Consider the following 21,862-nt stretch of genomic DNA (forward strand, 5'->3'; position numbering starts at 1 on the left):
GATTGTGCCACTGCACTCCAACCTGGCGAGAGTGACACTCCGTCTCAAATAAAAAAAAAAAAAAAAAAAAGAGAAGGGGCATGTCACACCCAAGGCAGCGGGGAGGGGGCAGCTGATGGTAGCTGCAGTCACCCGGATTTGTCCCTGGGCTGTGCTGGTCAGGAGGTCGGCCTGGTGTCCTGCTGCCCTCAGACCTTTGGAGCAGCCTGCCAGCAAGCGCCGGGGCTAGCCCAGGGTGGGGAACCTCTGGGGAGGCAGCCCCCAACACCTGCAAGGCACAACAGCACCTGCTGCGTGCCAGGCTGACCTGGAGAAGATGCCTCTTTGGGGACACAGGTTCAGAATTTCTTGGGCCTAGTGGGAAGTGGGGCAGAGATTGAAGATCCAGAGAACAAGCAATCACACCCGCCTGTCTCCTGACCTTGAGCTTCACGTGATGACAGTGAGGTGTGCCCGGGGCAGTCCCTGTGACACAGCGGCTCGGGAGTCACCCCCAACCCTGGCTCCTGGTGAACCCAGAGACCTGGGCCTGGAGCGAGGTCAGGATGCCAGCTGGGGAGGGCAGCCCTTCCTGCCCAGGCCCCAGAGCTGCTGCCAGCCGGGTGCTGGGCCCCATCTGTGATTCCAGAAGCTCCTGCGTGGACTGATTCACACCGAATCAGAGGCTGGGCTGTAGACATGTTTTTGCGTGTTCACAATGCTTTTGAAAATTTTGAGAAGTTGCCAGTGTTGAGAAACCAGGGGGATTTCACATAAGAAGATGGATTTCTGGCTTTGCTGGAAGAACCACCCCAGGCCTGATTTGCCACGGGGTGACTCTTGGCCAAGGCCAATACGTGCCCACTTTAGAGAAAACAAGAGTTCTCCAATTGCCGCAGTCCCTACCATTCCCAGCTGCCTCCCCCTGCTCAACTGTTCCATTCGTTTACTTTGCTTTCCCTGCCACTGTGGCCATGGGGTTTGCAGCAGCTGCTCTAGACACACAAACATCCCTTGCCCGTCAGTCCCCTGCTGCCCCAGCCCCACTCAGCCACTGGTGTGCACTCACCCTCCTTGTCGGCGGGGGGTGCCGGGCTCCTGCTCTTGCCCCGGGGGCTGCTGCCAGGCTGCTGAGGGGCGTCGCTCTCCGGCTGCAGGTTTTGCGGTGGCGGTGGGGCTGGGGGAGCTGGCTTGGTGGGAGCTGCGTCCTCCCGGGGGGGCTCATGGACTTTGGTGACCTGCTGAGGGAAGCAGGCATAAGTGAGCATCCACAGAGGGTGTCTGAAAGTGACAGGGTCAGGGAGAGACATGCACGCGACCAGCCTGGAAACCAAGGCCCGGGAAAGCCAGCGACATGCTCAAGGTCCCAGGTGCAGCAAGAAAGGGAGGTCTTAGCACAGAGCACATGGGGAAGCCCACCTCCCAGAAAACCTGGCCCAGCTGCCCGGTGGTGAACAGGGGGAGCTCACCTCCCCAGAAAGCCTGGCCCAGCTGCCTGGTGGTGAACAGGGGGACCCACCTCCCAGAACCTGGCCCAGCTGCCTGGTGATGGACAGGGGGAGCCCACCTCCCAAAAAGCCTGGCCCAGCTGCCTGGTGGTGCACAGGGGGAGCTCACCTCCTAAAAAGTCTGGCCCAGCTGCCTGGTGGTGAACAGGGGGACCCACCTCCCAGAACCTGGCCCAGCTGCCTGGTGATGGACAGGGGGAGTTCACCTCCTAAAAAGCCTGGTCCAGCTGCCTGGTAGTGAACAGGGGGAACCCACCTCCCCAGAAAGCCTAGCCCAGCTGCCTGGTGATGGACAGGGGGAGCCCACCTCCCAAAAAGCCTGGCCTAGCAGCCTGGTGGTGGACAGGAGGCTAGAGCCTGCTGTGACTCTCTCCTCCAGCTCCTTCTGTGGACCCAAATCCTCTGGGTCTCAGGGAAGCCAGGACTGAGCAACAGGATTCTGTGGGCCTCGGGGACTGGGCCGTGTAGCCTGACACGCCCTGAGCCCATCACTCAAAGTCCCAAGGGACCACCAGCCTGGTCAGCTCAGGGTCTTTTAGCCCGGAGCCCCCAGTTGCAACTGGGAAGGCCAGACTCACCTCCCTGGAGAAGGCACCTCCAAGGGCCCACGCACCCAGCTGAGAGAACCTTCCAGGAGGGTGTCCCCAGAGGGCCCCAGGATCAGAACTGGTAGGCCACCCTTCCCTGGCCAAGCTGTTGCTATAGCTGAGTGGGTGGGGGAAGCTCCTGCCTCCCCATGACCCAGTATCTAATCTGGGGGTTCAAGGGTGCTGCAGGGTGGAAGGGGGGAGACCTTAGGCCGCCAGTTCCCGCCTTCACTGGGAGCCCCACCCGGTACGCCTGCCAGCTTCCCCAGCTGTTCCCACCTCAGCTCCACGGGGATTTCTCCAGGAAACAGAAGCGGATGAGCTAGGCTGCAGGTGCACGCTCCCGCCCATGGGATTCTCTGTCTCAATGAATGGGAAAGTCAAGGTCAGGGTGGACTCTGTGGGGCTCTGGGGGTGGGCACTCACGATGGGGGGGATGGCAGCCGCTCGCTGCTTCAGCTGCTTCAGGTCCAGTGGCTTCTGGGGTGAGGCATTGGCCCGGGGGTCGCCAGTCGGGGTGAGGAGGCTGGGCCTTGGGGACAGCAGCCTGCGGGCACACGAGCACCATCAGCTGGGGGCCCACAGCCGGACTCTCCCAGGGTGGGGGGCTGCCCGGTTTTGATGGCCTCTCCTGTCTCAAGCCCTGGGGACGAGGCTAAGGCCCTGAGACACGAGGTGACTGTGCAGCTCACCCAGATAATGTCAACGGTTTCTCTTGGGAAAACAGACCAAGATTTGGGGCCAGGGGAGGGGAGGCACGAGTGGGCGGGCAGGTGCCTCCTCACTCACTCCCCTGGTTCTTGCAGGCCCCATCAGGGGCCAAGCCAGCCTCCCACCCCAGCCTAGAGGCCAGCTGGGCAGTGCTAGAGGCCCAGGCTGGGATCAAACATCCCCAAAGACATCTCCAGGCAAGGAAAATCCCAGAGAAGCCCAGACCTGGGGCCCACACCACACGTGGCCCTTCAGAAGCTGCCAGAAAGCCAAAGAATCAGCCCGATTCAGGGACAGAGAAATGAAGAGATTCACCAAGAGATTCCTCATCACTCGAATCTGAGAGGCTCGGGTGCCAGGGCAAGACAGTGGGCATGGAGCCGAATGAGCTCCGGTTACCAGAGGCAGGAGTGGGGGAGCTGCACCCACTTCCTAGACTCTCTCCCACACACTATCCACGAAGGACGAGGACATGATAACAAGGGCCCAGGCCACAGACTTTGTGTGGAGGGGCAGGTAGGGCCTGCCCACTGTCTACTCATTAGCCACAGTCGCAGTCCCTTCCTCTGTCTGCTACTGAGATGCCCGACCAGAGGCCGACGCAGGGTACACGGTGCCTGGCAGAGCGTGCATTGGGGTGTGGCTCCCAAGCTGTTCGGTGGGTGCCGTTTCCTTCAGGAAGCCTTCCAGGATTTCTAAGTCCCCAGCACCGGGTATAGCACCTGCCATAATCCCCATCTGGCTCCCCACTTGGCATGAGGTCTCCGAGGGCAGGAACTGGATCTGCTCCAGCCTGAGAACCCTTCACCTGCCCAGTGTGGCTGCCCGGGGCTGCCCAGTTCTTGACTCCCTCCTGCAACCTGCATTTGCTAGGCACAAAGCAGCCTAGCCTGCATTTGGGTGTATGGAGGCAGCCCGGCCTGCATTTGGGGGTATGGAGGCAGCCCGGCCTGAGTTTGGGGGTATTTGGAGGCAGCCTGGACTGCGTTTGCGGGTATGGAGGTGGCCCAGCCTGCGTCTGCGGGTATGGAGGTGGCCCAGCCTATGTTTGGGGGTATGGAGGTGGCCTGGCCTGCGTTTGCAGGTATGGAGATGGCCCGGCCTGCGTTTGGGGGTATGGAAGCAGCCCGGCCTGCATTTGGGTGTATTTGGAGGCGACGCAGAACCCAGTCTCTGTCCTAGGTCTTCCGAGCTAGTGAAATGACCACATGGCAGGCGTGAGGGCAGCAGCCACGGGCCTGGAATTCAGCCAGAGGGCAAAACTTCTGGGTGCCAGAAGCCGGCAGGTCCTGTCGGCACAGCCCCTACTCTGTGCTGTGACCACAGTGACGATGTCCTATGCAGACTATAAGTCACAGCCTACTGGCCTCGAGGTGAGAGCTGTGACAACAGGGACACAGCTCACACCACCCCAGTCCCCAGCTGCCAGTGCGGGATGCCTGGCGCCCAAAGGCACCCATCTCCTTCCTGCAGATGAGCAGGGCCGATGCCCAGGGTGCTGAGGCCCCTGCCGGCAGTCCCCTCCTTCAATCTCTGCCATAGCAGGACCATGGGGCCACCGGCATGTGACCGGCCTGTCCTGCAGGTACCAGCCTGCTGTCTGCATCTGCCACACGCTCAGCTGAGCGGGGAGAGCAGACACAGACTCGGTGATGCCTGCTTAGGCTGCCCATGGCGCACAGACGGGGGCCAGACGAGGAAGGTCACCCTGACTTCTGCATGCACCTCCACCGCCCCCACCGCTGGCCCACTCTCCTCCCTCCCCTCCCTCCACCTGTCCAGACCCTGCTTGATCTCCCAGGACCACCTAAAGCCTCTCCTTTGGCCACTGCCATGCCTCACTCCCTGGACCTGGGCCCAGCTGTGCTCTCCCCGCCATCCTCAAGGTACAGACAAGGTACCCTGACCCAGGTCCAAACACAGATGATATCACCTGTCCCAACATTCTCCACCTGCGACTTCAACTGCCGCCACCCCCATGTCCCTCCCCGCAGGTTTACCTACCACCATCCGTTTCAACCAGCTCGCACTTGCAAGCTTAAATTTAAAAGAGAATGCTGCAGCCACTTTGGAAAGCAGTCGGTGAGCCCTCATTGCCGTAAACCCAGCACCGCCACTCCTAGGCACACACCAGGCAAATGAGAGCAAATGTCTATGCAGAAACCTGCACGTGCCCACCACTGCAGCACCGCCCAGCCCACAACAGCCAGAAGGCAGAGACAACCCGACAGCCACCAAGAGACGAATGAGGAGACAAAGCGTGCCCTGTCCGCACGATGGAACACGTGGCCATCAAAAGGCATGAGGCTCTGACACGGGCTATGACGTGGGTGGACCCTGAAGACATGATGCGCGTGAAACAAGCTAGTCGCAGAAGGCCTCTAGTGTAGATTCCGTTTCTGTGAAAAGTCCAGAACGGGCCAATCCATCGGGGACAGAAAGGAGATGAGTGGGTGCCAGGGCTGGGAGGAGGGAGGATGGGGGTGACTAGTGATGGGCATAGGGTTTCTTTCTTAGTATAACACTGAATATACTAAGAAGAACTGAATGATACACGTTTTTTTTGAGACAGGGTCTTGCTATGTCACTCAGGCTGGAGTGCAGTGCTGCAATCTCACTGCAGCCTTGACCTCCTGGGCTCACGCAATCCTCCCACCTCAGCCTCTGGAATTGCTGAGGCTAAAGGCACACATCACCGTACCTGACTGATTTTTGCGTTTTTTTCTTTTTTTTGGTAGAGCCAAGGTTTCTCTATGTTGCCCACGCTGGTCTTGAACTCCTGGGCTCAAGCTATCCTCCTGCCTTAGCCACTCAAAGAGCTAGGATTGCAGGTGTGTGCCACTGTGCCTGGCCTAAATGATACGCTTTCAATGGTGAAATGTATGGTATATGAATGATATCTTAATAACTGTTACAAAATGAAATGAGGACCATACTATATGCTAGCCATAAAGGGTTCGACGTATCAGCTGTATTTTCTCTATGAACAGTAAAAATAATATTTTTATATGTGTGTACAAATAGAGAAATAAAATATAAATTTTAAGGTTGAAATGCAAACGTTTGTATATGTGTAAAGATAATTCTATAGAGATAAAAAATATGACTTTATAACACACACAAAACATGAGGTGCCACTGTCCCATGCAGTCTGCCCGAGAGCTCGCGTTTTCTATGTGGGGCCTGAGTGCTCCCTGTGCCTTGGTTTCCCTGTGGCCCCTCAGCTAGTAGGGTGTGGGCAGTCAGATTGGCAGGGGGTGAGCGGGGGCAGGGGCTGCTGCCCAGAAGCTCTCAGCAGGTACCCTCTGGGGGGCACACACAGAGGCCCAAACCCCTCTTTCTTGAGCCCCCAGAGCAAGTGGGGACTGTGGTCATGGAGGTAGCACTTTATAGTTTACAAGAGGTCTTCTGATCCCAGCCAGAGCTCTCTCATGGGTAAAGAAGGCAGCAGCCAGCACAAGGGCTGGGTTCAAGTTCTCGAGGGGAACGAGAGTCCTAAGCCCCCAGAGGGAGCGGCCACCAATAGTGGAGGAGGAAGGTGGAAAACGCTCAGAGCTCAGGGCCCATCTGACCGCCCCTTGTCCCGTAGCCATGCTGGAGGAGCGCCACCTCCAGAAGCCCTCCTGGCTGGCTCTCCCCACCCTCCACTCTCCCTTCTTTGTTTTATTTTATTTATTTATTTATTTTTTTGGAGACAGAGTCTTGCTCTGTTGCCCAGGCTGGAGTGCAGTGGCACAATCTTGGCTCACTGCAAGCTCTGCTTCCTGGGCTCAAGTGATCCTCCTGCCTCAGTCTCCCTAGTAGCTGGGATTGCAGGCACACGCCACCATACCTGGCTAATTTTTTGGTATTTTAGCGGAGACGGGCTTTCACTATGTTGGTCAGGCTGGTCTCAAACTCTTGACCTCAAATGATCCACCCACCTTGGCTTCCCAAAGTGCTGGGATTACAGGCATGAGCCACCGCGCCCGGCCTCTCTCCTTTGTTTTCTTGGAAGGCAGCCACTTCTATTTTCCTTTCTGGCGGCCTGGGTGGGGTGGGGACTCTCAGGGCCTGGCACAGAGCATGTGTCCGGGAGGGGCCCCACCCTGCCTACCCAGCCCTGCAGTTGCAAGCAAAGGCTCGGATCCCCTCTCTGACCATGTGACTTAGCCAACTGTGCCTCGGTTTCTCAATCTGGAGAGTGGAGACGAAAGCTTCAAGGGCTGTCCGTGGGTGGGCGTGGGGATGCTGGTGACCAGCACGTGGGGCCGAGTGGGTCGGGCCACCTTCTCCTCACTGTCATTTTCCTTCCCACTCATGAAGGCCGGTTGGGGGGCGGGGCACGAGAAGGGGAACAAGGGCCTGGGGACATTCATCGGAACATGCTGGGCCTGCAACAGTACATCCCCTCTCCACCCAGCCCTTGCCTCAGTTTCCCCATGGTCATCAAGCTGGGACAATCCTTGCCACCATCCTAGGGCTAGGAGGGAGAGGGAGGGCTGGTTTGTGAACAGGCATCCCTTGCCTCTCCAAGGCCCCAAGATAAAACCCTGACCCGTCACTCCCACCCGTGGGGCCTGCCCACCTCTCTGACCTCTCCGCCCTCTCTGCCCTGGGCTGCTCACTCCACTCTACACCCTGCTATAGGCCTCTCTGCTGTCCACTGGACATACGCTCATGCGGCCACAGGGCCTTTGCACTGGTGGTTCCCAGGGGGTCTGGCTTTCCCTCACACTAAGGCTCTCATTGCCCTCCAATGTCACCTCCCCAGAGGCCCTCCCCGCCTGACCAGCCCACTCTCCCCCGCTCCCCATGCCCCATCTGCCCATCACCCACTCATCCCGTAAACAATGGTTTCCTTCTCCATGCCCTCACTAGAATGTAAGTGCCTGGAGTCAGGGCCTCGTCCGTGCAGTTTCCAGCGCCCCCGGCGCCTGGCGCATGCTGGTGCCATCAGTCACTTGCAGAATAAAGTAACAAAGGTGAAATTGCTGTTATGATCTTCCAAAATGCCAGAGGGACAGCTGAAGGAGCTGCACTCCAGCCCCCTCTTGGGATGACCTCTAGGGGGTGTCCCAAAGCAGATCCAAAGGAGGGCAGCTAATCTCTGAGCGCCCACTGTGGCCCGTCATTAACTGAGTTATTCTTGCAATAAGCCATCCACGCCCACCTTACAGATGAGAAAACTGAGGCTTGGGGGAGGGGACTCCCAAGGCCAGGCCCTGCCAAAAAAGCACCCAGGCACCTTCTCTGAAGAGTAAGAGAGGGGAAGGCAGGCAGGCTCGGGGTTTTGCAATTGAAGCCACTATCTCTGGTCGTCTGCCAAGAAAACACCCAGGCAGAGCCACCTCGAAGAAAGTGCCAGCGGGCCGAAGGAGAATGTGATTTTCTCTCTCCCAAAGTCACCGGGGCGGGGGGCCAGATGAGAGTCATCTTGCGTCCATCCAGGAACACAGAGCTCCCCCACTGGGGCTGCCAGGCAGGAGGGATGATACTGGGCGGGCAGCCAGGAGCAGGGGTCGCCTGGGGGGCCCGCCCGTCCCACCAGCCCTTCCCGGGAGGCCCTGGCTGCCGGAGCCTACTCTGACGCATCTCGTCCGCGTCCTCCAGCGTCCGCCCGGCCCTGCGCAGTCGTGGCCGGCAGAGGGAGGGGTGGCGGGCTGCCGGCCAGGACGAGGTCAGCAGGCTGGCCAGAGTCCAGCCTCGTTCACTGAGAGGGCAAAGCAGGCCCCAAGGGCGGGGGCCTGGGCCTAGTCGCACAGGGCGGGACAAACCAGGTGTCCTGACTCCCAGCCGAGGACTCCTGCACCCCAGGGGCTGTGTGCTGGACATTGGGCAAGGGGTGGACGCACGCCAGGCCCAGCTCGGGGAGGGAGGACACGGCCCTGGGTGGGGCTGCAGGGGAGAGGACGGAAGGCTGCAAGTGCCCTGCGGGGCCTCAGGCCTAGCCTGAGTGTTCTGGGGACGGACAGGATGCAAGCTGATCCCCCAGCTCCCCAGCCCGGGGCCAGCCACATGGACCCAAAATACAGACTCTGGGAGGCAGCTTATCAATGGGGCTGCCCCATGACCTCAGCGCTCCCCCGGCGAAGGCAGAAACATGTGTTTCTATGACTCTGTCCCCACAGCCAGCAGGAGCGGGGCGGGGAGCCATCTGCCCTGACCCCGCTACCCAGGCACAATGGCCCTGGCTGCCTGCCTCCAGTGCAGACCCAGCCACACCATGAACACTGTTTTCCAAGCTTGGACTGTCGGGCAAGAAGCTCAGGGGTTTGGTGCCCTCAGAAACCCGCAGGCCAGGCCTTTGCTCATCACAGGGTCAGGGTCAGGCCGTCCACTTCTCACACGCATGGGCGCGGTTCCTGTCGGCAGTGGTTCCTGGGGACCCTGAGATTTTGTTTTGTGGAACCTATAGAGATCCGGGTGAACCTCAGTTCCTAGGGAATGTCCTAGGACTTCCCCCTTTAACATGGCCCAGGGTGAACCCCACGGCAGAGACAAGGGCCCCGCATGACCCTGCGGGTCTGATTTTCCTCCCTCGCTTGCTCTGCCCAGGACCATTCCAAGGGACTTGGGAGGGGAGAAAACAGACCACACTGTAGTTAAAATAAAAAGGCCCGCCTGCCCCACCAGAAAACAATTCCTCTAGCCATCCAGATGTGAGCAGGACGCAGTCTCCGCGGGTCTGCCCTCTGCCACCCGAGATTGGCCCTAACTTGGGTAGCCATCTTTGGTTCTGGGCTGGAGGCCTTGAGGCCCAAAGCATCTGTGCTGAAAATGGGTAAAAGGCGGCATTCTCAGGGATGTGGGGTCACCCAGGCCAGGAGCAAAGACAGAGGCCAGAAAGGAAAGAACACACCTCAGAGACATCAACACCCAAACAGGACGGCACTGGGGTCCTCCAGGCCACCCCAGCTGGAGAGGAATTTGCAAGGGGAACCTCTGCACCTATGATCCAAGGTGATCACCTGTGATCCTGAGCCCTGGAACCTTGGCTGATGGGAGATGAGCCACCAAAAACATGTTGAACCTGTGGCTTTTCCCCAACCCCACGGCCACCACGCTCGCATCTCCATCACCGGCCCCAGGGCACTTGCAGCTGCCTCCTGACTGTGCCTCTCACTCCCAGCAAATCCCCCACATGGTTTCATGGGTAAATCACATCTGGCTCTCTTGGGAGAGGCTCGTAAAGGCCTTCTCACTGCCCTGAGAACAAAATGCAGCCCCCACCTGCCAGGGCGTGACTCAGTGCCCCCAACCCCGTGAGAGCTGCCCCCCGTCCTGCCAGGCTGCCCCCTCCCTGAGCCACCCTTTGGCACCTGAATCCACCAAGCTCATTCCCACCTCGGGCCTTCGCACTTGCTGTTCCCACCACACTGAGGGTAGAACTGTGTCCCCCCAGAGAAGGTACGTTCAAGTCCTAACCCAGGGTCTCTGTGAATGTGACCTTATTTGGAAATAGGCTGTTTGCTGATATAATCAAGTTAAGATGAAGCTGCACTAGATTAGGACAGCTGCCCATCCAATGCCTGGTGTCCTCAGAAGAAGAAAATGTGGACACAGAGATACACAGGGCGAAGGTCATGTGACAGCAGAGGCAAAGACGGAGTGGCGTGCCAGCAATCACGACCGCCAGCAGCGGCCAGGAGCTGGAAGAGGCGGGATGGATCTGCCCAGAGGCTCGGAGGCTGCGTCTCGGCCTGCAAGGTGCCCCCAGGCTCCTGGCCTCCAGGACTGTATTTGTTAAAAGCCACCTGGCTTGAACTACCTTGTGAGGGCGGCCCTAGGAAGCGAGCAGGCTGCCTGGCACACTCTCTCCCTAGCGCTGCCCAGGGCTGCCTCCTCCGTCCGGATCTCAGCTTGGATGTCACCTCCTGGGGAGGTCCTCCCGGCCACACCTCCGCCCCTTCCTGGCCTGCATCTCCCATTCCTGGACTCTACTCCAAGTCTGCCTCCCTTAACCACACCTCGGGCTCCCCCAAAGCAGGCAGAGCCAGACTGGGTGCGGCTGTCTAAGTAGGTAGTCGCTGCTCAGTGTCTGCAGACAAAAGCCAAGGTTAGGGCTGCCTGGCGCCCACTCACCGGTTCTTGTCGCCGCCCTCGGCCTCATCCACCTCGTCTGCACTGCAGGTGGCACTGGAGTCGCTGTCCTGGGGGGCGCCCGAGCTCTTGGCTGTGGTGGCCCTGCCGCTCCCGCCCTCCTTCTTCTCTGCCTTGAGCGCCCCCTCGGCCGTAGCCTCAGCGGCCTCGGCGTCCTTGCCCTTGGCCGGCCCCTCCTCGGCTTCCTCCGTGCACTCGCTCTTGACGGGCTCCTCGGCCTTCCCTGTGTCCACTGCCAGCTCCTCAGCCGCGGGGGGCTTCTGCTCCTCCCCCTCCTCCACTGGGGGCGCTGCTGCGGTCTCCTCCTCCTTCTCCTCCTTGGGGACCACAGGAGGAGGTGCAGAGGGCGATGGGGGTGCTGGTGGGGGCGTAGGGGCTCCGGTGGCTTCAGAGGCCGGGGTGGGCTCAGTGGGGGCCGGGATGTCCTCCGGTGGTGGGGTGGGTGGCTCTGGGGGTGGCCCGTCGGTGCCCAGGGTGGCTGGGGGCTTCGGCCCATTCTGCCCTGTGTCCTTGGTGGCCTCAGTGTGAGGAGAGGGGATGCTCTCGGTGTCTGAGCTGTTGTTGACAGTGGCTGTGCAGGGCGAGAAGGAAGAGGGGATGAGCAGGGTCTGGCGGGGGCTCCAGAAGAGATGCATGGCCCTGACCCTCAGGATGAGGCCGCTCTGTCGCCTGATGCCAAAACAGCCCCGAGGCTCCTACACACCTGGGCTGCTGCCTAGAGCCCCACCCCTGAGACAAAGCCCCTGACCAGGCCCCTACCCACAGCTGCTGCCCTCGCCTGGCCGCCTTTCTCCCAGACTGACCCTGCTGGCATAACCTGGTTAATTCCCAACCCCAGGACCTCCTGGTGGTCAGCACCCCTGACAGATGGAGCCAGCCTGAGGGTGGGCGTGGGCAAAGGCCTTCGTCCTGGGGGTCTCCGTGTTCTCATCTGAGCTCTAACCCCGGCTCTGCCCCGCACTGGCTGCGTGCCACGGGAAACTCAGGTTACCTCTTGGGCCTCAGTTTTCCCATCTGCAGAACGGGAGAACAATAGTTCCCATCTCACAGGGCGGAGAAGCCAGCAATTGTGAGGGCAAGGGCAACTGCCTGCCGCTGCACCACCATCGCCACCATCATCGTCACATGACAGTGTAGAATGCGCTCAATGTGAGTACAGGGGACCCGGGCACAGTGGACAATGAGGCCAGTGCGTGTGCAGGGGACCCGGGCACAGTGGACAATCATGAGGCCAGTGCGTGTGCAGGGGCCCCGGGCACAGTGGACAATCATGAGGCCAGTGCGTGTGCAGGGGCCCCGGGCACAGTGGACAATCATGAGGCCAGTGCGTGCGCAGGGGCCCCGGGCACAGTGGGCAATGAGGCCAGTGCATGCGCAGGGGCCCCGGGCACAGTGGACAGGAGGCCAGTGCGTGCGCAGGGGCCCCGGGCACAGTGGACAATGAGGCCAGTGCGTGCGCAGGGGCCCCGGGCACAGTGGGCAGTGAGGCCAGTGCGTGCGCAGGGGCCCCGGGCACAGTGGACAGTGAGGCCAGTGCGTGCGCAGGGGCCCCGGGCACAGTGGGCAGTGAGGCCAGTGCGTGCGCAGGGGCCCCAGGCACAGTGGACAATCATGAGGCCAGTGCGTGCGCAGGGGCCCCGGGCACAGTGGGCAGTGAGGCCAGTGGGTGCGCAGGGGCCCCGGGCACAGTGGACAATCACGAGGCCAGTGCGTGCGCAGGGGCCCCGGGCACAGTGGGCAGGGAGGCCAGTGCGTGCGCAGGGGCCCCGGGCACAGTGGACAATCACGAGGCCAGTGCGTGCGCAGGGGCCCCGGGCACAGTGGGCAGTGAGGCCAGTGCATGCGCAGGGGCCCCGGGCACAGTGGACAATCACGAGGCCAGTGCGTGTGCAGGGGCCCCGGGCACAGTGGACAATCACGAGGCCAGTGCGTGCGCAGGGGCCCCAGGCACAGTGGACAATGAGGCCAGTGCGTGCGCAGGGGCCCCGGGCACAGTGGACAATCATGAGGCCAGTGCGTGTGCAGGGGCCCCGGGCACAGTGGACAATGGGACCAGTGAATGCAGAGGGGCCCTGGGCACAGTGGACAATGAGGCCAGTGTGTGCGCAGGGGACCCGGACACAGTGGACAATGAGGCCAGTGCATAGGCAGGGGACCCGGGCACAGTGGACAATGAGGCCAGTGCATAGGCAGGGGACCCGGGCACAGTGGACAATGAGGCCAGTGCGTGTGCAGGGGCCCCGGGCACAGTGGACAATGGGACCAGTGCATGCAGAGGGGCCCTGGGCACAGTGGACAATGAGGCCAGTGTGTGCGCAGGGGACCCGGACACAGTGGACAACGAGGCCAGTGCACAGGCAGGGGACCCGGGCACGGTGGACAACGAGGCCAGTGCGTGCGCAGGGGCCCCGGGCACGGTGGACAACGAGGCCAGTGCGTGCGCAGGGGCCCCGGGCACGGTGGACAACGAGGCCAGTGCGTGCGCAGGGGCCCTGGGCACGGTGGACAATGAGGCCAGTGTGTGCGCAGGGGCCCCGGGCACAGCCCACACCAACGGCCTCGGCATGGGTTTTACACAGCAGGAGCGCGATCTGTGTTGACGGAGTGGCAGGATGAAAGCATGCACCCAAGGATGGCGAGGAGACCCCAGCTGCATTCCTGGCTCTCTAGCCCCCAAACCCACACCCGGCTCTTCTTTGAGTCTCAATGTCTCCCATTTTCTGTAAAATGGGGATACTTGAAAACCCCTGCATTTGCTATCAGGGAAATCAAACCCGGTCGGAGACCCAAGCGTACCAGTGAAAATCAGCAAAGCAGTGGAGACGGGAAACTGGTCTGCTGGAGTGAGCCCGGGACCAGCATGGGGAACAGCCACTGTGCTGGGAAGGAAGCCCAGAGGCCGCGGAGCACAAACGGTGGCGCTCACAGAAAGAGGCATGTGCTCAGAAGCGGGGTTCCTTGTGGAGGACCGGGGACCTCGGGATGCCCGCCCCGGCCCGGCCCTACCCCCCAGGCCAGCCGGCCACATTCGTACCTGGGCCACTGCATTCCCCTCTGGGCACCTCATTCCCAGAGGCATGTAAGGCTGGAAGGAAGTCAGAGAAGAGTTAGAAGTGAGGCGGCACCAAGTAGTGGGAGGGGAGGGAGGAGGCAACGTGGCCAAGAGGGGCCTGAAGCCCAGTGCACAGCAGTGAGGCCTCGCTGCTGCTCGCTCTCCTGCCCCGACTGCCCTTCTCCTTGGACCGATGAGCCCTCTCCCTCTGGGCTCTGGCCAGCGGCCACAGGTGACCTGCAATAGCCCTGAGCAGGCTGGTCCAATGGCCTGTTCAAGGCCAGCCAATAATGGGGTTGTTCAGGGTGAAAAGTGAGCTTCAGCCACTCTGGGTGTCCTTGCCCTAAGTCATCAGCCTCCTGGTGGAACCAGGCTCCCAGGATGCCTGGAGTGGGAGGTGTTGACCTCAGGGATAGGCAAGGTTGCAGGGAGAGGCTTTTGGGGCTGCTGGGGCCTCTTCAGCCTTCATTGCCCCCCACCAATCCTCCAGTCTCTCCTGCTTCTCACCTCCCTTCAGGCCCCAGAGCAGAGGCCACCCTTTTTAGAAACAATAGCAACAGCAGCAACGCTGGCTGCATACAGGCCAGGCTCCGTGCCGAGTTCTTCACACACGACTCCTTTAAGACCTCTAAGACTGGGACCATCAACTCTCATGTGCAGATGAGGAAATGGAGGCAGACAGGTTAATCAGCTTGCCCAAGGCCACGCTGTGGAGGGGAGAGCACTGAGCCCAGCTTCCTGTGTCCCTAACCCCTGGCCTTCCTCTGCCTGGTGACTTCAGCAATGTCATTCCCTTCCTTCCACAGTCAGAGTACAGGACGTTGGGAGGCCAACGCTGAGGGCCCCAGGACCAGGGATGAAACCTCTGGGTCTCAGTTTGTTCATCTACAAAATGGGCAGTTAACTTCTTGGTCTCACAGTTATCAAGGGGGTCTGGGGCAGGAGCCTGCATGAGAAGCACTCCAAGGGCTTGTGACAGTGCAGGTGGCTGCACTATGCCCCGAGGTTTCTGATTCAGTATGTGTGGACTGGGGCCCAAGAATCAGCACTTCTAACAAATCCCAGGGAACACTCTGCCACCGCTGCCCTAGAATCCAGGTGAAGTGCTTTGTGCAGCATCTGACACACAGTAGGTGCTTAACAAGAGTGACAAAAAACCCACCAAAAATAAAAAATAGAAACACACCACCAGATGGCCTCCTTTCCTTTCTGCCTGGAGGTCCCCAGTACCAGGCTGCCTGGGTTTGAACCCCGGTCACCAAATGCGCCTTGGATAACCCCGCTATGCCTCAGTCTCCCCATCTGTCAAATGCGGAGAACAGCACGGCTTCATTCACTATGAGGATACTATTATTATTACTGGAGAAACCACTGGGCCAGGGTATCACTCCCAGCCCCGTGCTGGTGTATTTCCAGCCCAGATGCAACAAGACGCTTTCTACCGCCCCCGGGGAGGGGCCTCCAGTGCTACTGGGGCTGGCTGGGTCTCCGGGGAGACTCAGGCAGGGCAACCTCAGGCTCCAACCCAGCACCTGCCTCACCTCCCCATCCTGAGCACAAGAGACAGGTCACGCAGTGTGCGCTGGCTGGGCCGGCAGACCCCGAGCCTACCGGCTATGTGCTGGGACACCCCATGGGAGGGGTTCTCCTCTCCCCTGGGCTCCTCGTCCTTAAGATGGGCTAACACCCTGGGCACCAGGAGGCTTAATCAGGGCCTCTGACCTGCCGTCCCCGATCTCTCAGAGCAGCCACGGAAGACCACCACCTGTCACAGAAGCCTCAGCTCCAGCCACCTCAGCCCTCCCTCCTCCCCCACCCAGCAGAGCATGCCCCTCCCCGTCCCTACGGGGCTACGTAAGCTCTGCAAGCGATGCGGGGGTCATTACCACACAGTCCTGGGCAGCGTCTGCTCCGGTTTTCATGTGTGGCCATGGCTTGGCTTCTTAAAACGCTCCCACCAAGCCTGCATCCCGCCCATTCAGACACTGGAGGGATATTTACAGAGGGGACTGGGTTTCTGCTCCCGGGGTCTTCTCTTCTCCTGGCTACAGACCCAGGACCCAAAATGGGACAACCCAAGGGACTCGTGGCCCAGGCCTTCCTTCCATCAGACACTAGCCAGGCTTCTGGTCAACTTGGGTCAGAGAGACCCAAAGCTGGTGGGGAGGCCAGACTCAGTGTCCCTGACCCGCCCCCAACTTGAGATGAGTCACCCAAGGGCCCAGTTGCCCATTTCCAGCGGGGAGCGGGGATTCGGGCTGGTGAAACCCTGTGGGCTGGAGGAGCCTGGATTTATCTGCAGGCTGGGCTTATGGAACCAGGAGGTGACTTGCACCTTCTGCCAGGGAGAGCCAGGGCGTTCAAAGGCAGAGAGGGAGGGAGGACAGGAACAAAAAGAAGGACCCCAGACGGGGCAGGAGGAAGGAGGGTTGAATTCACCAAGGACTTGGGCTCCGCTGGGCTGCTTGTCTCTCCTTCAGAGAGTCAGAAAGGAGAGTCAGGACACTCAGCAGAGAAGGGCTGGGGTCCTCCAGGGGCCTTCGGTCACGCCACAGGGGGAGCAGTCTAGACCCCCAGCTTCCTCTTTGACAGGGAAAAAGAGGCACAGGGTGGGGGTCGAAGGTGGATGCACTCGTGACCGAGAGTGCGGGGCCAGGTGTCGGCAGCCCGTGTTCAGTTCCCGGGTCTATAAACACTGATAACAAAGTTGAGCCGTGTGTTATCCGGAGCCCTGGACAACACACAGCTCATGTGGTCACAGTCCTGCATTTGAGGGGACTCGGGAGGACCTACCAGCACCACGCACACAACGGCTTTACGCCCTCTCTTCAGCAGCACTCACCTGGTGGGGCTTTTGTCTAGTCTACAGCTGGTGCAAACAACACACTCTGTGGTACCTGGGGCACCTGGGCCCAGACTTTTAAGTGCCTGAGCCTCGGTTTCCCCATAGAGAAAACGGAGACACCAAAGAAGGGGACTGAATTATTTATCACCCAAATAGGGACACTTGGGAATAAAAGGAGACACTGAAAATAACTATATAACTTGTACAATATTTACCGACTGACAGATAGGTTCTATTTATGCTGGTTACCTTGTAAAAGAGTTCTGGTCAAAAAACAATTTTCGGGCCTGATGTAGTGACTCACACCTGTAATTCCAGCACTTTGGGAGGCCAAGGTGGGCAGATCACCTGAGGTCAGGAGTTTGAGACCAGCCTGACCAACATGGCGAAACCCCATCTCTGCTAAAAATACAAAAATTAGCCGGGTGTGGCGGCGGGCACCTCTAATCCCAGCTACTCAGGAGGCTGAGGCAGGAGAATTGCTTGAACCTGAGAGGCAGAGGTTACACTGGGCCGTGATCACGTCACTGCACTCCAGCCTGGGCGACAGAGCAAGACTCCGTCTGGAAAAAACAAACAAACAAACAAAAAAAAACCTTTTCCAAAGTAAATTTTTTTCTAAACTGTGACACCGGATGGGGTGAAAGACAGCAGGCACCCACAGGGCTGGCCTGGACGTCCGGTCACCCAAGCATAAGACTGAACTCATGGGCATCAGAAGAGCTGAGCGAGGCTTGGGGCTCCCAGAGAAGCTGATTATTCTCAGTATTGTTGTGGCCTTCATCCTTGTGCCCATTACTGGTGAGTTTCTGGCAAGTCAGGCCCGCACCTTCCAGGGAGTCGAGGCCCCTTCTAAGGAGGACCCAGATGACTCAGGGGAGAGGAGGCTGCCGGGATCAGTTCCCGCTATGCCCTCCCTCAGAGCTCGGACCCACAGCTGCCAGCCACCTCCAAGCCGCGCCAGCCCTCACCTTCAGCCTCCTCCACCATCTCCTCCTCATTTCCGCTCACGCCCGACGCCTCCATCTCCTCATCCTCCACCACGGGCGGGAATGCAGCCTCCTCGCTGGCCGCCGCCGGCGCTTTCTTCTTCTTCCTCCGCGCGTTCCTCTCCTTCTCCTGGGGCACAGGGAAGCAGCAGATCAGGACTGGGGCCTGGGCTGTCAGCTCGGGGACTCCCCATGCCTGGGGCCTCGCCACAGGTGCAAAAGGAAGTGATCCCGGCCATGTAGCAATGAGGGTGACCGTCCCCCTCACACCCCACCTCGGCAGCCAAGCATGCCAGGGTTTATTTTTACCAGGGGCTTTATTCTTCCATTGAGCCCCAGATACACTCTGGGTACAGGCTGGCCCCTCAGCCACCCTGACATCCTTCCTGAGCACGAGAGAACCTGCCTGACATTGCCCAGGAGTCTCCTAGTCAGAGCGAGTGACCACGCCTCCTGGGGACACCCTGTCAGCTTCATCGGCACACGTGGAGTGAATGAACACAGGAAGCTTTTCCTTGCTATGCAAGTCTCACCTGTCCCCGGGGGAACAGGCCAGCCTGGGAAGCTCGTGTTTCATTCCCTGAACCTTTACAGAACACCTACTGTGTGCCCAGCTCTGCAACCAGGGCTGTGGGGACACAAGGCACGGGGTAGACAAGGAACTGCCCTTGGAGGCTGCCCTGCCGCTGGGGAGACTGGCAACGTGCTCCTCACACAGAAGCAGCACTCAGAGGATCAGAGGGTCGCGTGGGTGAAACGGGGTGGGACAAGGAGCACAAGGGCAGCACTCAGAGGGTCGCGCGGGTGAAACGGGGTGGGACAAGGAGCACAAGGCAGGGGCTCCTCTGGACAGAACAGTCTGGAAGGGCTTCTGCAAGGAAGTGACATTTGAGCCAAGATTTGACGGCGGAGGGAATGGGCCAGGCCAGGCTCTGGACGAGAGTGGCAGGTGCGGGGAGACACAGGTGCAAAGGCCCCAGTGTGGGGAACATGCCGGGTGTGTCCAGGAATGGAAAGAAGCCCTCATCGTGGGGCCTCCACTTTCCCCGCACCGCACCCTGCTCCTGGGAACCCCAGCTCCTCACACACAGAGCCCACCCTTCTTCCCCCAGCTTAGGCACCATCATCAAACCGCTCGTCTTGGTAGCTCACTGGGGTAGGTGTATCTTTGTCCCCACGCTGAGCCAGGCAGAGGCTCAGAAAGCGTTTGTTGACTGACTTGCTGAGCAACTGTGAAAGGCCAGCCTTCGTGGGCTTGAACGCATAGACAGCAAAGAGCAGGGGCATCGTGGAGGCAGCATCTCAAAGTGACTGGGGACTCCCAGGGGGACTGGAAAGACACTGGGGGGTGCCCACAACAGCCTGGTGTGACGGGGGGGCGGCAGCCTGATCCCTCTGGGGTTGCTGAGAAAGAGGTGGGCCCTCCGCCACACCTGGAGGTGCCTGCAGCTCTCAGCCAAGAGCCCTGTACTGGGTTGAATGGTGTCCCTCAAAGTTCACATCAACCCGGAACCTCAGACCTTATTTAGAAACGGGATCCTGCAGATGTCATTAGATAAGATGATGCCACACTGGAGTGGGGTGGGCCCTAAATCCAACAGGACTGACAGCCTTGGAAGAAGAGGGAAACACGGATTCAGGGACACGAAGGCCCTGTGGCAGTGGAGGCACATGTGGAGGGATGCAGCTACAAGCCAAAGAATGTCACGAACTGCCAGCAGTCGCTGGAAGATGGAAGAGGCTCCCCTGCAGCCTTGAACGTGAGCACAGCCCTGTGGACGCTTTGGTTCCAGACGTCTAGCCTCCAGAATTGGAAGAGAATACATCTCTGTTGTTTGAAGCCACCGGTCTGTGGTACTTCCTTGCGGCAGCCAGGGGGAATCACACATCCCTCTGCGCTGGTGCACCCGGATTCCAAGAAAAAGCTGCTGACGTCCAGACCACACAGCCTGCTCTCGGGCAAATGCCAGGTGGGCCCCGCCCACCCCAGCCCTTCACCGTGGCCAGGCTGGAGCTGGGCCTCATGGAGGGGAGGAGAGGGGGTCTCGGGCTCCAAGCCCCAGCCACAGGCAAGGAGTGGGATCACTTCCTGTCCTGCCTTCTTCCTGAGCAAACAGGGTTCCTCTGAGCACAGCCGCTTGGAATGCAGGGAGGAAAAGGGAAACGTCTGCTTGTCCGTTAGTCACAGTTTCTGACACCAACAGTCGGCCAGAGGGCCACAGCCCTGCCCCTGCCAGTGCCCACAGGGCCCACAGGGATGCCCAGCTCTGCAACCCTGCACACGTCCTGGGCCCAGTCCCAGCCCTGCCCCGAATCCCGAGCCTCTCCCAGGAGAGTTCGAGCCTGTGGCGGCCTGAGAAAGTGGTGGCATGTGGGTTCTGCGGCTGCGGCCGAGGGCTCTCCCTGCTTCCCGAATCTATTTTTGGCAGACAGAGGCTCAGGAAAGACTCAGGGCTGGGTGCCCTGAGCTGCCCGGGCGGTGGCTGGGACATAGGAGACGCTCAGAGTCTCGCAGGGAACAGGGGTCTCCTGTCGGCCTGGTCGTGGCGCCCAGCATCCTGGAGTGCAACATGTCTCTGCGGGGGGCGGCGTGGGGTCTCTGAGGCAGTGGACGGGGATGGTGCCAACACCCTGAATCCCCACAAAGCTGGGTCTCAGAGAGAGTCCCAGGAGTTACAGTTAATCCTTACACACATGGTCCAGCACCGTGGGATCAGGAGGTGTGTGTAGAATAGGAGATGCTAGTGATGGCATTAATCATTATGCCTGACGTTTATTAAGCACCTACTATGTGCCAAGCGGTTTCTGGTATTAATTTACTGGACCTGCACAGCTGCTCTGCAAATCAGCGCATGCCACCCCCTGCTTCAAACTCTCCAACACCTGGATACAATCCCCAAGTCCTCCCCCTATCCATATGGCCCTGTGTGATCCAACCCTGGACCCTGCCTGCCTCTCCAAGCTGCTCTCCCCTCTCCCCTCCTCAGAGACTGTGCTACAAACACACTGCCCTCCCTGCTCGCTGCCCCAGCCACAGGGCCTCTACGCTGGCTGTTCCCCTGCCTGAACACCCTTCCCCCAGATAGCTGCATAACTCACTTCCTCACCTCCTTCGGGCCTTAGCTCAGACATCAGAGAGGTCTTCCCTGATCACTCCATCATTAGCTCATCCCTCCCACCCCCACCATCAATCACTTTCTACTACATTCTTCTCATAGCATCTTCAGACTCCATTCTGAAATTGAGTGTGTGAACCTGTCTCTCGCACCAGCTCCTCAAGGGCTGGGATCTTTGTTCTCTGCTGTATTCCCACCATACCTGGAACAGTGTCTAGCACAGAACAGACGCTCTGTAACTATGTCTTTAGATGAATGAACCTGATAGACAGTGACAATGGCTCAGAGAGGCAAAGACACTTGCCCAAGACCACACAGCTCATGAGTTGAGGAGCTCAGATTTGAATGCAGGCCAGGTTCAAACATTTCGTGGCTGGACCATCTCTCTGCAGGCCTGTGCAGCCTCAGGTAGAAGAGATTAACAGCAGAAAACAAGGCGGGGCTGGGCCAAGGCTGAGGCGGACTGAGACTGAGGAACGTGGAAGCCGAGCCCCAGGGGCCTGAATTCACAGATGGGAGAAAAGGGTAACCTTCGGCCATAAGGAGGGGGAGGGAAACCTCGTAGAAGACACTGATGCCAAGTGTTACATAACTCCGGGACATGCCCCGCCCGCCCGGCCGCCGGATCCTGCTTCCTGCTGACGTCGCCTGCGGTCACACTCGGGCCAGACCTAGTGCAAGGCGGGAGGGGACACCCACTGACCCTCTGCTTCCCCACTCCTTCCTTCTCTGGCCAAGGGTGACATGTCTTCCTGTACTCCAGACAGGGCTGGGCCAGCAGCCAGAGGTGGCTGTTACTGCGTTAGGATTCACTGGGATATGCCCTCCTCCCTGGGACTGAAAGGCACGGGGAGGGGCAGGAGGTGGAGGTCACCAGGTTCAGCGGCACCTCTCCTGGTGAGACCTGCTTGCTTACTGCAGCGATGGGGAGCTCACCACTACACCAAGAACGGCTACTGTCAAGACGGATGGCCTGGCCTGAGCCCCACTTCC

At 59.8% G+C, this 21,862-nt stretch overlaps 1 protein-coding gene across 50 annotated transcripts in view; it reads right to left on the reverse strand.

Annotated features, from left to right (window-relative positions):
• Window positions 1-21,862, reverse strand: part of NCOR2 (nuclear receptor corepressor 2) — a 244,179-nt gene that overhangs the window by 36,808 nt on the left and 185,509 nt on the right. For 31 of the 50 annotated variants that reach the window (XM_016924593.4, XM_063785249.1, XM_016924580.4 and 28 more), the window contains 5 exons: window positions 17,736-17,883; window positions 13,902-13,952; window positions 10,850-11,438; window positions 2,501-2,621; window positions 1,049-1,220 (listed from right to left, as the gene is read on the reverse strand). In XM_016924593.4, coding sequence (XP_016780082.2) covers window positions 1,049-1,220; window positions 2,501-2,621; window positions 10,850-11,438; window positions 13,902-13,952; window positions 17,736-17,883 — 1,081 coding nt within the window. The remainder of the gene's footprint in view (window positions 1-1,048; window positions 1,221-2,500; window positions 2,622-10,849; window positions 11,439-13,901; window positions 13,953-17,735; window positions 17,884-21,862) is intronic. The other 19 variants (XM_024348140.3, XM_024348138.3, XM_063785263.1 and 16 more) reach the window with 3 other exon arrangements.

Source organism: Pan troglodytes, chromosome 10 (genome assembly GCF_028858775.2).
Source record: "Pan troglodytes isolate AG18354 chromosome 10, NHGRI_mPanTro3-v2.0_pri, whole genome shotgun sequence".
Classification (NCBI taxonomy): Eukaryota; Metazoa; Chordata; class Mammalia; order Primates; family Hominidae; genus Pan; species Pan troglodytes.